This window comes from Triturus cristatus, chromosome 6 (assembly GCF_964204655.1).
Source record: "Triturus cristatus chromosome 6, aTriCri1.1, whole genome shotgun sequence".
In the NCBI taxonomy this organism is placed as follows: domain Eukaryota; kingdom Metazoa; phylum Chordata; class Amphibia; order Caudata; family Salamandridae; genus Triturus; species Triturus cristatus.
This window is the reverse complement of record NC_140589.1, coordinates 596,390,197-596,403,433: the sequence shown is the minus strand read 5'-3', so window position 1 is coordinate 596,403,433 and position 13,237 is coordinate 596,390,197. Positions and strand designations below refer to the sequence as shown.

General features: G+C 44.9%; 1 protein-coding gene across 4 annotated transcripts in view; it reads left to right on the top strand.

The window, feature by feature from the left end:
- The window catches only part of CEP162 (centrosomal protein 162), an 857,607-nt gene that overhangs the window by 460,356 nt on the left and 384,014 nt on the right, over positions 1-13,237 (top strand). For 3 of the 4 annotated variants that reach the window (XM_085611039.1, XM_085611038.1, XM_085611041.1), the window contains exons 17-18: positions 7,629-7,741; positions 8,832-8,912. In XM_085611039.1, the coding sequence (XP_085467165.1) occupies positions 7,629-7,741; positions 8,832-8,912 (194 nt within the window). The remainder of the gene's footprint in view (positions 1-7,628; positions 7,742-8,831; positions 8,913-13,237) is intronic. The other variant, XM_085611040.1, reaches the window with a different exon arrangement.

The following is a 13,237-nucleotide window of genomic DNA, read 5'->3' as shown; positions in this document are numbered from 1 at the left end:
GATTTAGAGCAGGGCCTGGAAGTACAGTAAAGATTTCCTTCAAAATGCTAGGGGGCAACAATCGGTGGGTGAGCCAGATTTGATTATTGAAAGGAGTTTAGAGAAGGTGTGATCAGCTAGTAAGGGAAAGTGCGTAAAGGAGCTGGTGTTGGTGGTGTTCGGGGGAGTAAGAGACAGATTTTGATTAGCCGGGATGCTGGACTTAATTTTCTTGATTTTATCAATAAAGAAGATATTTAAGGCATTACAAAAGGTTTGAGAAGGTGGGGGCCTACACAGAGTTCTTTCGGGGTTGGAGAGCTCGTCAACAATGCGAGAGATCTCCTTAGAGCAGTTGGTTGCAGACAAAAGTTTTGTAGAGAAGTAGGCCGCTTTGGCCGCCGAAATTGATTTTTTGTAGGAATTCAAAAATTTAAAGGTAAGACTGTTTGTCTTCAGGTTTGTAATGGCTGCGCCATTTTCTTTCTAATTGCCTAAGAGCTAGTTTTCAGAGTTTTAATTAATTTGAAAACCATTTTTGAGCGTCATGTGGGCGGGGTGCGTGGGACTTCTTGAGGGGAGCAAACTTATCACTGGCGTTCAATAACCAGTTAGTGAGCTGAGCGTCGGTCTAAGTCAAGGAGGGGGTTATCCAGAGGAGCTGAGTTAGTGAGGGAATCAAGAAAGGATGGTTTATCAAGTTTGTTCCAGTTTCTTCGAGTGTGACTAGCTGGACAGGGGATTTTGTTCATGGCGTTATTTAGAATAAAAAAATGAATAAGATAGTGGTCAGACCAGGTGCAGGGTGATACAGAGACAGTAGACAAAGAGATGTTCGTGGTCCAGATCTGGTCGAGAGTGTGTCCTTTAAAATGAGTGGCCGTGGATATATGTTGGGTGAGGTTAATTTCGGTGAGTAGCTCGGTGAGCTCAGCCGATTTGGGGCCGCCTAGAATGTCGTTGGCCCAATAGTTGAAATCGTTGATAAATAAAACCCTCCCATAGTTTGTGACCAGGTGGGCTATCTGTTCGCCCAGGGAGTGGGGAAAATAGGGAATGCCTTGAGGGGGTCTATAAAGCAGGACACATACAAGTGGCGAAGCGCCAGATTCAAACTCAAATTTCATCACCAGGCTGTCTACCAGTGGTAAGTCAAGTGGGGTAAGAGTCTTGTAGTTAAAGTCATGGCGAGTAATGATAGCTACTCCTCCACCCACTTTCCCCTGGGGACGGTTGGCCTGGGTGATGCAGTAGTCCGAGGGTAATGCCGCAAGGATATCAGGGGATGACTCTTGGGACAGCCAGGTTTCAGAGAGCAGGAGAAGATCAGGCTGCTCACATTTGAGCAGTAGGAAGATGTCAGACTGGTGTTTAACCAGAGAGCGAGTATTGAGGTATATGGCTGAGATTTTGCAGACGTTATGGTCCTGGTTTTGTGGCGTAGTGGATGGACCAACTATGTTAACCCCACAAGTTTCAGGGAAGGTAGTCCTAGGTGCCAGGATTCCCTGTTCAAGGATGCTGGAATGTGTGAGGGAACGGAGTGCGAGGTTAGCAGAGGCTGTTTGAAGTGCCAGCAGCTCGGCATGGGTATAGCCAATTCTCTGGACATGGTGACAGGCCCCAGGTCCCGGACGGGCGCAGACGGGCTTACCTTTGGTGCGCCCTCGGCGCGCCGCCGGCGCACCCGCTGCGCGCGTCCGCTGCGCTCCCGCCCTGCGACCGGTATGAAGTAGCCGGTGGCAGCCTTGGCTCCGCCCTCCTTCGCGCTGATAGGCTGAGGAGAGGGTGTGACAGCCAGCAGCTGCGGACTGGGAGAGAGCGTGCGGGTAAGTGAATAGATCGGGTTCAATTTTTTAAAAACAGCACAAATCAAAGCACAATTCAATTAGTTTTAAAAAGAATGGCAAGCGAGCAGTTTCTAACGCGCCTGAAGTGCGCAGAGTTCCAGCCAAACATAGTAACAAAATTGCCTCTATGGAAGGCTGGGGAGGACACTTACAGGACCTGCAGATTCAAGGGAAGTGGTCCTTAGATCAAGACCAAATGCACATAAACAGGTTGGAATTGAGAGCCAGTTTTCTCTCCCTTCAGGCTTTCCTCCCTCAAATACAGGGATCATCGTTGTTGATCCGCACAGACAACACCACGAGCATGTTCTATATCAACATACAGAGAGGCACAAAGTCCCTATCTCTGTCACAGGATGTCCAGCAGTTATGGAACTGGCTGACGCTCCTCCAAATTTCCTTGACTGCTGAGCATATTCCAGGCCTCCGGAATACCCTAACGGATGCTTTGAGCAGAACGAACGACAGCTGTCACGAGTGGGAGCTGGAACAGAAACAACTGGACAGAATATTTGCGATCTGGGGAAAACCAGCGCTGGACCTGTTTGCGACCCAGATCAACTCCAAATGCCGATTCTTTGCAAGCAGATTCCCTCTCCAAAACTCAAGGGGGAATGATCTTTTAATGCGCTGGTCTGGGATCTATGCATACACTTTTCCCCCATCCCTCTGATAGCCAGGGTCCTCACAAAGATGAAATGGGAACACTGTCGCATTCTGTTGATAGCCCCCAGGTGGCCCAGACAGCACTGATACACGGAACTTCTCCTATTGTCGGAATCTCAACCCATCTGCCTATTGCCAACACCAATGCTGTTGACCAAGAACAAAGGCCAAGTATGTCACCCAGAGCCAGCTACTCTACAACTTCATGTGTGACTCCTGAATTCTTCGAATTTAAAGATCTGAACATTGTTCAAGAATGCAAAAACATAAGTGCTATGTCTAGAGCTGACAGCACCAATAAGACATACAGACTGAAGTGGAAGCGTTTTTGTCTATGGTGCAGGTGCAATGATGTACATCCTTTTCTCCCTGCTTCAGTAGAAGTTTTGCCTTATTTGCTCTCCTTAGCAAAATCTGGCCTGGCACACTCGTCAGTTAGAGTTCACCTGGCTGCTATATCAAGATATAGGCGATCGCATAAATATCCGTGTTTATGGTCCTCAAGAATCGTAAAGCAATTTATGAAAGGACTGTTTAGAACTTTCCCGCCCATCAGAGCTCCAACTCCAGAGTGGCAACTTAATGTGGTATTATCTCAAATGCTAAAACAGCCATTTGAGCCCATTCACAAGGCAGACTTGAAATTCTTAACTTGGAAAGTCGCTCTTCTTTTAGCGCTCACATCAACAAGAAGGGTTAGTAAAATACAGGCTTTCACCATATCTCATATTTTCTCGCGTTTCACTGATGAAATGTTCATTCTTAGGAAAACCCCTAAATTCATCCCGAAAGTGCCTTTTCAATTCCATTTCAATGAGCCTGTTATCCTGAGAACTTTCTTCCCTAACCCTTCCACGCCTGATGAAAGGACGCTTCACACTCTAGACATAAAGAGATGTCTTAAATTTTACTTACAAGGGACTAAGGCGATACACACATCAAATCAGTTATTCGTTGCTTATGGTCAAAACTGCCAGGGCATTGCAATGTCTAAGGCTACCATAGCTAGATTGATAGCGAGCGCAATACAATTTTGCCACGACAAGTCTGGCAAGCCATTATCAAGGAATGTGAGAGCGCACTCCACTAGAGCAGGTTCAGCAACAGCATCAGTTGCTCTATTTGCCGGAGCGCCACTTGAAAAGATCTGCAGAGCTGCAACGTGGACTCACACGTTTACGCAGCACTACTGCCTGGAGTCTTCACAGCGTGCCGGGGGAGGAGAGGGAGAGGGAGAGGGAGAGGGAGAGGGGGAGGGAGAGAGGGAGAGAGGGAGAGAGGGAGAGAGGGAGAGAGGGAGAGGGAGTGGGAGTTTTTTTTATATTAACTAAGCTAAAACTCAATAAAAGCTCTAACTTAGGCATTATTGAATCTGGCTATAATTCTAACCTTTGGCTGATCTCGCTTGACATCAAGCTGTGGCATCTCAACCTAAAGGACACAAGGAGGTCTCAACCACATTTCATCCTTGGTGGACCTAAGGTAGGCCAGGTATGAGTACAGAATGTCACGAAGTTACTTCTTTAAGACGAGTTCTTCTCTCTTCTGGAGAGGCAGCATGGGCACCTCTGTTCCTCGTGGCCATACAGCCCTCACCAGAACTATTTCATGCTACGATGGAAGAATGACTCCAAGGGAAAGGGATATGGACCAAATAATACACTAAAATTATGAAGTCAAAATAAAAATGACGCAATGGGTTGCACATCTCCCTGTGACACAGGTCACCAAACTACTGCCCGTGGTCCATATCCGTCCCTCTACAAGATTTTATCTGGCTCACAGCAACTTTAGCATTAATTGGCTTAATTGTAATTTCTCTGTTAGGTCTCGCTGAGCCCAGCGCATGCGCTGGCTCGGAGAGACATTTTGTATGTGAGTTATCAAAGTGCTGCTGGCTGGCCTAGCGCTTGCGTTCACGCGACAGTGCACGCACGCAGCCGGCCGCCAGCAGCACTTTGAAAACTCGTGCATCATCACGATCACTTTCGCTTTCAGAGCGATCGCGATGATGCACACTTTCAATGCTTGTTAAGATTATACCCTTTACAGATGGAGAGTGCGCGTTCCTTCCATCTCGGTTTGGCGCCCTTTCCCAGCACTCTCTAATTTCTCAAGGCCCCGCTGCGCATTCAGCTCTAATCCCAGACCTCCCGATCCGTTGGCCTTTACAAGAAGGAATTAAGTGCAGAGCCGAGCTGTTGCTTCACATTTGTTGTTTTCACAGAAACGCAAGCAGTGCAGCAGCCTCCAGGAACAAAGAACACGGTTTTCGGTCAGCATCGACTCAAAACCTTGCACTGTGAGGCAACATTCTCTCTTCACGGGATACAGTCGCCAAAAATTATTGCGAATGCATACGGATAAATATTGTTTCGTTATGTTGTTTTAAAGTTATTTGTAAAGTAAAGAGCGGTTCTGTCCTGCCGCCATTTCAAAGCACCTTGTTACAGGAGCCAGCGCTGCACACTCTGTCGCTTTGTACCCAGGCAACAGAAAACCACTGACCACAGGAGGCCAAGATAAGAAGGAGATAGCACGGTACATGAGGCGAGACTCGCATTCAATGAAGAGGGTTTTAATCATGGACAGTGTCAATGAAAAACAGCAGTGCTTAATTTGTAAACAAACAAAAAAAAACAATAGGTGCTACTTTGAGTCTAGTCTCTTTTCCAGAGCAAAGACTTCAACAGTAGTCTGTTCCTACGATCTGTGATCCATGGAGGGCTCCTCGCGGTTTGACACAATGTGTGGGTCACTTGTAAGGGTGGAAGCCAAACTCGAAAACGTTTGAGGTGGAAAGCTTTCCTTTATGGATTTTCTCAATGTGACGTGATCGGATATCATGCTTGAAGTCTTTCTTGGTTGTTTCTCTTGATTAATTTCGTTTTTATTTTAATAAACAATTGTCATCCTGAATAGAGTGCAGTGTGCAGTAAATACATTATAACATTTCACCGTGCTAATCACTCCATTGAATGAGTTCCAAAGATAGCAACAGATAAACATTCAAAATGTATTCCTTAGATTTAAAAATAATACTAAATACGAGAAAAGGGGAATCCCATTTTCCATACCATCTAAATCTATAATGTCTTATCCTGAGCGATCCCTTTCACTGCCTGAAAATCATTGAGCATTCTTCTCCGGTTGCAATTTCTCTCCATGCCCACGTTGGTCCTATAGAAGACAGCAATACAACTGTTGAGCAGGTACACAAAACGCAAACTGAGGGGTGGGTGGAAACGGGTCAATGATGGGGAAAATAATACTTTAAAAAATGTACCTGTTCCTGCCACCAACGCCGACAGCCGCCTCAGTGCTTCTCTCCCAACAGGCTCTATGAAAGCACAGGTTCCCCACCCAATCCGGACGCTGCTTTCATGCTATGAGAGGAGTGCCAGGATTGGTCTGAGCGGCCTGATCTGCTACTCAGACAGTTCCCCTGCTGTACATTCTAAGGATATTGCAAGTCACAGAGGAGTTCCATTACCATAAAGAGGAACGAGGCTGAAGGCTGAGCTCCTTTATAAGGTAATGTAACTCCTACTCTAACGTATCTCCATTACATAATGAGGCCCCTGTGCCTCGTAGACACCCCGCTATCAATATAACAAGCATTGGCATAGCCAATAGGTCTCACCTTTGGGACCTTCTAAGTGTTTAGTTATCCAGCACAATATCCTTGGTGCAAACACATCAACTGTTGCATGGCTAAACACTTATAAGGTCCCAAAGGCGAGACCTATTGGCCATGCCAATGCTTGTTTTTCAAAGCCTCGGATTCAAGTAGACCTTATTCATTCATTAAAATTGTATTCATTAATTTATAAAACTGATTTTTTTCGGCCTTCAAAAATTTGTAAAATATACCATGTGACTTTCCTACTGAAAAGTGTGGAGACCCCTGCTGTAAGAGAGAGAACCCAATGCCAGTGCTTTATAAATGAGTTATTGTGTGACCTTTTCAGGGTTTATGATGGAGTTTTTTAATCGCTTGGAAGTCTCCAAGACCAAGGTTCAGCCTGCTGTCCTCTAAGACTGACAGTTCCCTCCAGAGTGATTTATTTTTTTCCCTACAAAATGATTCCAAGATGAATAAAAGTAGCTGCCGGTGACTTATCTCTGCTCAGTTCCTTTTCCCAAAGGAAACCCTGCTTACGTTTCCGGAAGTCTGCTATTTTTCAGTTGTGGGTTACATTTGCTCTGGCCTTCTTAATGCAACAAGGATTCATGCATTTCAAACGTTCTGTGACAGTGTTTTTTCTCAAACATTATGCCAAAACTAATCTGCTTCTGCAGCGCAATCATACAGATGTATTGACAAATGTTAGTATCTCTATTTACTCACTGATAGAAGTTGTGCATTCCATGGTAAAACAATCTTGCCTGGACTGCCTACTTACCTGGCGCTTGTGGTGGCAGGGACCTTCTCTTTTCTGAGTGCACGCCCACTTCTTCCCCTCTGGAAGGGCCATGGACCAAATCTGAGATGACCTGTCTCTTATCAGCCGGGTGGGAAGAGAGTAGCAATGGAATGTTTCCAGCATAGGTTAACACATGCAAACATAATCCAGCCTTCTAGGACTACTAAGTATGTCCGTCAATGTTTGGGCTTATGCAACGTAGACAGAGGGTAAGCAGTTGGTGTCCATTTCAGGTGTCTCCACTCGGAGCCTGATATTATATTGAGATCCTTTCAATGGGAGCCCTGAGCTTACTTGGGTGGTTTGGACTATTTCAATAAATCCTGGTTTGATATAATTATTCTCAACATTTTCTACACATGATTGGTCGTTGTGAAAATGTTGAAAAAATGTAAGAGTTGATGTTATTCGCAAGAGAGTTGTAGCATACTTACAACGTGCCCAACTCACAAATCTTTTTGCTTGAGCAAACACGCCATTTTCCTGGAAGTTTAGGGAAAAGTCACAACTAAGCTAAGAGTACAACTACTAAAAAGAGTGTTATAAAGCGTTCCCAAAGGGATCAGCGTACTTCTGTCTTGGAGTACTTTTTCTAATTTATTTGTAGAAGTAATTAATCAATGTTTTTAATACTTAAAACGTCAACTGACGGTATTACTCTCCAAACAACGTTACTAAGTCCATTTAAAAACATTTTGTCTTCAAGGAAAATGAAAAGTTGTATCACCAAGTGAAAGACCTACAGAATCAGAACAAGAAGAATGAAGAAAGGATGTTTCACGAAAATCAAAATCTCTTGGCTGAATTGGCAAACATGAAGTGAGTTATTACAGCTGCCGTATTTACATAAAACTATCCTGTACACGTTGGCCTTGTTGAAAAATGTATAATTTTCCTAACACACCCCCCCAAATTCCTTAGCATATCCAGAAGATTATGCTTCCGTGCCCCTCAAATTTTGGCACACATTTCACACTCTACCTATAAATCTGGCTTTATTGTTTTCTGGTTGAAATTATGTCTACAACTCTTTATTACGGCATGGCATGGCAAAGTGTAATAAGATAATAAGATTTTCTAATCTAAACCACATTATTGCGGGGGGGGTGCAGAGGGTTGGAGCAGGCAGGTCTTGGAGTTTGCCACATGGTCCCCCGTTGCCCTCCCATCTCGCTCAACAGGCCTCTGATTGCGGGTGGTGATCTGAGTAAAACCTATATGTGGGCAGCAAAGTTTGAGGCACCTTTTGATGAAAGAAGTATGTCCCTGTTGTAATATGGGTGCCCCCGCACTAGACCTGACCGACTGCATCAGCAAACACGTGTGGCAAGATGGTGGCCTCACCTGGCAAGGGCCTGGGGCCTTCCCCCTTCATGCCGGAGAACCCGTCGCTCAAGGTCGTTTCATCTGCCTAGGGAGGGGGTGAATGGAGTTCAAAGAAGGCCCTCGAGAGCACAGCAGAACTGTTAGTGACAACTGTAGAGAGTAGATTCTCTCTACAGGTGTTGTACACGAGGTTAAGTCAAGCTGTGCTCTGAGGCTTCAGATTTCTAATGGAACCATGTTTAAAGCTGAGGACATGAGAACAAAATGAGAGCTGGCCAACTGTAAATGTTAATATTTACTCCCTTTGACAATGCAAAAGACAGAGAACGGTAGCACCAGTTTAGCAATAAATAATGGAGTTGTTGCCTGCATCGGAAACATCTAAAGCACCCCATCCTCCCAGAAGAGATCCCGAGGGAGCAGAGAAAGTTTGAGGTACAGTCTTGGCGACTCTGTTGCTACCAAAGGTAGGGCGATTAATGTACCAGCCAAAACATATCGACCTCGGTTCAGGTGACACAAAATCCTGATAATTAGTGATTTCAAGCAAGCAACTAAGGAAAACTGTTCCTATTTATATTAGAACGTACCTGTGTTCGTCATGGGAATCGGACAAGCCTCCAGCATCCAGCATGAAACAAAGCCTTCAAGTTTCACGTTATGCGTGAGTAGCACACCCAGTCCATGTTTTTTTATTTGCACTCTGAAATGTGTAGTCCTGTTGATTCTTTTCTTTAAAAATAATTAAAATACAACTGCAAGTCCCAGAAGGCATTGAAAAAACCATTGTCCCTTGTTTTTTACAGAGACCAAAAATAATTGAGGTTGTGTATATGTTCCTTGGTCCTCAGTTGCTCCTTTGATTTGTGAGTGGCAAGTGTCTTGGAAAGTAACATTGATGAGCAGTGTCAATGTGAAGAGTTATGCAGGATGTGTTGTATTCCCGAATCCTAACCCCAGAGGGTACCGTTTTCCTTACCTGACCCACACCTCCCCTGGGACATGGCTGTATGGTGAGACCCACGTGTTCAGTCTGAGCCGGTGTAATTTGGACACTAAAAACGTTCAAGGACCGAGTTAAGCCATAAGAGGCTGGCTAGGGGAACAACTAAGATAACGGTTCATAGTGATGCATGCGTTGTTTGTGCTGTAAATTCATGTTTTGTCTTTCAATAAAACGTTTGAAACTTCATATACACGTTATTCTTGCCATATATCACACTGTGACTTTAAAACAATATTTTACTGATGCGCTACCTCCACCTTCATGCTGTCCGGACCTTCAGTAAACTACTTTGAAGAGGATTTAATGTGATTTGTATAAGTGACGAGAAAGCAGGGAGGTATTGAACATTCCCATATGTTTTTCTCAGTGGGTACCCCGCATCATAAACGTGCCTCTGAATGGGAGTACCCAAGAATGAAATTCCCAAATTCTATTCTTCCTTCAGCCAAACCCTAGATCATGCTGACACCCCAGGTTCTTTCTCACCAGAGAGGAAGGGCGTAAGCAGTTTGCAAACTATAACATAGGTTTTGTGAACATTTATGGCCCACATCTGGTCTGCGCTTTGTTCCTCTGGAACAAGGTAGCTCTTGGTTTGTTGGTCGCTTGAGCTTTTTCTTCGAATTAGATATTTGTAAATTACATTTTACAGGCTATGGCATCACAAGATGTTCTCCCACTGGCGCAGCGGCCAGAGCGGCTGACTCCGGAGCGCGGGTGTCATGGCTCGATCCCCAGTGCCGGCGGCAGTTCAGCTCAGCATCACGTGACTGGGCAATAGGTCACTTAATCTCCCTACCTGCCCCCAGCGCCTTGAAACCTTAAAGGGTGATATGTTCGCTCTTTGCAAATATGGATTATTATTATTACTGAACAAATAAAAACAAACAGGCATTGGCAAAAACAACAGGTCTCGCCTACACAAGAGATATTGGCTTTGGCAATGTGTTTTTGCCATGTTGTACACCAGTGTGGCTGCTGTTCAGCATGGCTAAAAGTTAGTGGTGTGGAGTGGAGTGGAGTGGTGAGGAGTGGAGTGCTGAGGAGTAGAGTGTCGTAGACTGGATTTGTTGTCGTAGAGTGGAAATAGGGGGAGTAGAGTGTTGTAAAGTTGAGTAGAGGAACTAGAGTTCAGTAATTTAGTGGCAGAGCGTGTCAGAGTGCAGTGTCATAGAGTGCTGTGTTGTGGAGTGGCATAGAGTGGAGTGGAATGGAATAGAGTGGAGGGGGTTGGAGAGGATTGAGGTAGTAGGGTGAATTGGACTGGAGTGGATTGGATTGGGGTAGAGTGGGTTGGATTGAGTGGGGTGGATTGGTATAGGTGGACTGGATGGGGTGGATTGGATTGGAGTGGGGTGGATAAAGTGGGGTGAAGTGGATTGGATTAGGGTGAATTTGATTGCCTTGGGATCAGGTGGATTATATTAGAGTAGGGTGGTTTGGAGTGGAGCAGATTGTTTTGGATTGGAGTGGAGCAGATTTTTTGGATTGGAGTGGAGCAGATTGTTTTGGATTGGAGTGGGGCAGATTGTTTTGGATTGGAGTGGGGCAGATTGTTTTGGGTTGGAGTGGGACAGATTGTTTTGGGTTGGAGCGGGGCAAGTTGTTTTGGATTGGTGTGGGGCAGATTGGAGTGGGGCGTATCGTTATGGATTGGAGTGGGGTGGATTGAGGAGAGAGTGGCTTGGATTGGATTGGGGTGATGTGGATTGGAGTGGGGTAGATTGGGTTGATTGGGCTGGGTTGGTGTGCAGTGGATTGGATTGGTGTGGGGTGGATTGGTTTGGAGTGGGGCGGATTGGAGTGTGGCAGATTGGAATGGGGTGTTTTGGAGTTGGATGGATTTGAGTGGGGTCGATTGGATTGGAGTGGGTAGATTGTTTTGGGTTGGAGTAGGGCAGATTGGAGTGGGCAGATTGTTTGGATTGGAGTGGACAGATTGTTCTAGATTGGAGTGGATTGGAATGGGGCAGACTGTTTTGGATTGGAGTGGGGCAGATTGTTTTTAGTTGGAGTGGGGTGGATTAGAGTGGGGCAGACTGTTTTAGATTGGAGTGGGGCAGACTATAGTGGGGAGATTGTTTTTCGATTGGAGTGGGGCAGATTGGAGTTGGATGGATTAGTGTGGGGCAGACTGTTTTAGATTGGAGTGGGGCAGACTGTTTTGGATTGGAGTGGGGCAGACTGTTTTAGATTGGAGTGGAGCAGATTGTTTTGGATTGGAGTGGGGCAGATTGTTTTGGATTGGAGTGGAGCAGATTGTTTTGGATTGGAGTGGGGCAGATTGTTTTGGATTGTAGTGGGGCAGATTGTTTTGGATTGAAGGGGGACAAATTACAGTGGGGTGGTTGGGTGGAGTGGAGTGAAGTGTGGTGGATTCGATTGGGGTGTGTGGTTTGGATTGGAGTGGGGTGAATTTGATTGGTGATGTGGATAGGGATGAGTGGGTTGTACTGCACGTTATATGATAAAGCATCATTTCAGAAATTATACATAAGAACAAATTCACTTTGCAATAAGAAATTCCCCATCCTTTGAGAACAGCACCCACAAGCAAAAACAAAAAGAAATAGGAGTGTAAAGTCAGAAAAGAAGAATTGGCAAAATAAAAAAAAAGTTAACTGTAGAAATTAAATATTTGCAATTTCGTTTGTCCTGCTGGGCATGTTTTATGCCAGTCACATGCATTCTGTTTGCAGGGTACTAAAAGTTCCACAGATCAAAATAGTACCTCGGTCATGTCTGGAGCAGCAGAAGGGCACTGATTAAGATGAATCAATCAGAGCTTGGTCCCTGCTCCACAGAGAGGAACGGAAATAATGTTAGGTCTGCCTTGACGAAATATGTGGCTGTAAAGAGGAGTGCCATGCAAGCAAACTAATGGTAAGCAACGAGCACTTTTTGTTAGCAGCGGTGTCTCGCAAGCGAGACATTTGCGCTAGCAGTACATGCTCTTGCAGGCCTAAAAAAGAAGTTCTAAATGACTATCCCTTGCAAGCGGTCATTAAAGATGGCTGGGCTCCTTTATTCAATTGAACAGGTGGCATCACAGAATAAAGTAGGTGAAGATGCTTATCTGATAGAGATTTCTACCTTCAGATTCCTTACCTTAGAATTATCCCCAGGCATCAGACTGGATCTGGAAATTGGCAGGGCCGATGCATTTGATTGAAAAAGAAAATAAAGATGAATTGAAGAAAAGAGATTTCAAGACTCCTTGCACTATATTTTGGTGTGAACTGCGTGGATATGATGGGACTGTTTATAATTGATAAATGTATTATATTTTACTACATGCTCCTTTTCATTATTTCATTATCAGAATCTGGAAATTGTTTGTGAGCCGTACCCATGCGTAGGTGGCGTCATTCGGCTCCATGTGGCGTTGTCTGCGCTGAAAATGAAGTTCTGTAGTAGGGGATCTCTGTGTATAGTCATAATCTAGTGAATAGTCCCGCCCATGTGCGTGGACCCCGGAGCAATAAAAAATAATCTCTAAAAGGTGACAAATCATGCAGACCTGCATACACCTTTAAGAGAGAATTTAATTTAAAGACAGATAATGCAGCCTATACCCACAGGCTACACTGTCCAGTACTTCAACTAGAATTCCACCAACATCCACAAACAGCACTGCCTGTCTAGTTTTTCTCCCCATAGGAAAAAACCCTGCCTCTACCAACAAAAGCCTCTGGAATGATAGAGAGGAAGGAGTGGACAGACAAGCCCCATAGGCTGCCATTATGTGGCTTAAAACAGGATACTGTGCCTTTAAGAAAACTTTCCAGGTTTCCAGAACTTTCCCCAGTATCCCAGAATGCCCAGCAGGTCCCATCTACTTTCAGTTCTTTTTTCCGGCTCCTGCTAGCAGGACCCTGGAGCATTGAGCTCTCCCCTTTTCAAGGGTTTTTTGGAGATTTTGTCAATTTTTGTCACTTTTTCAAGTGCTTAGTAGCTGGTACTGTCAACATGCCTGGCTTGTT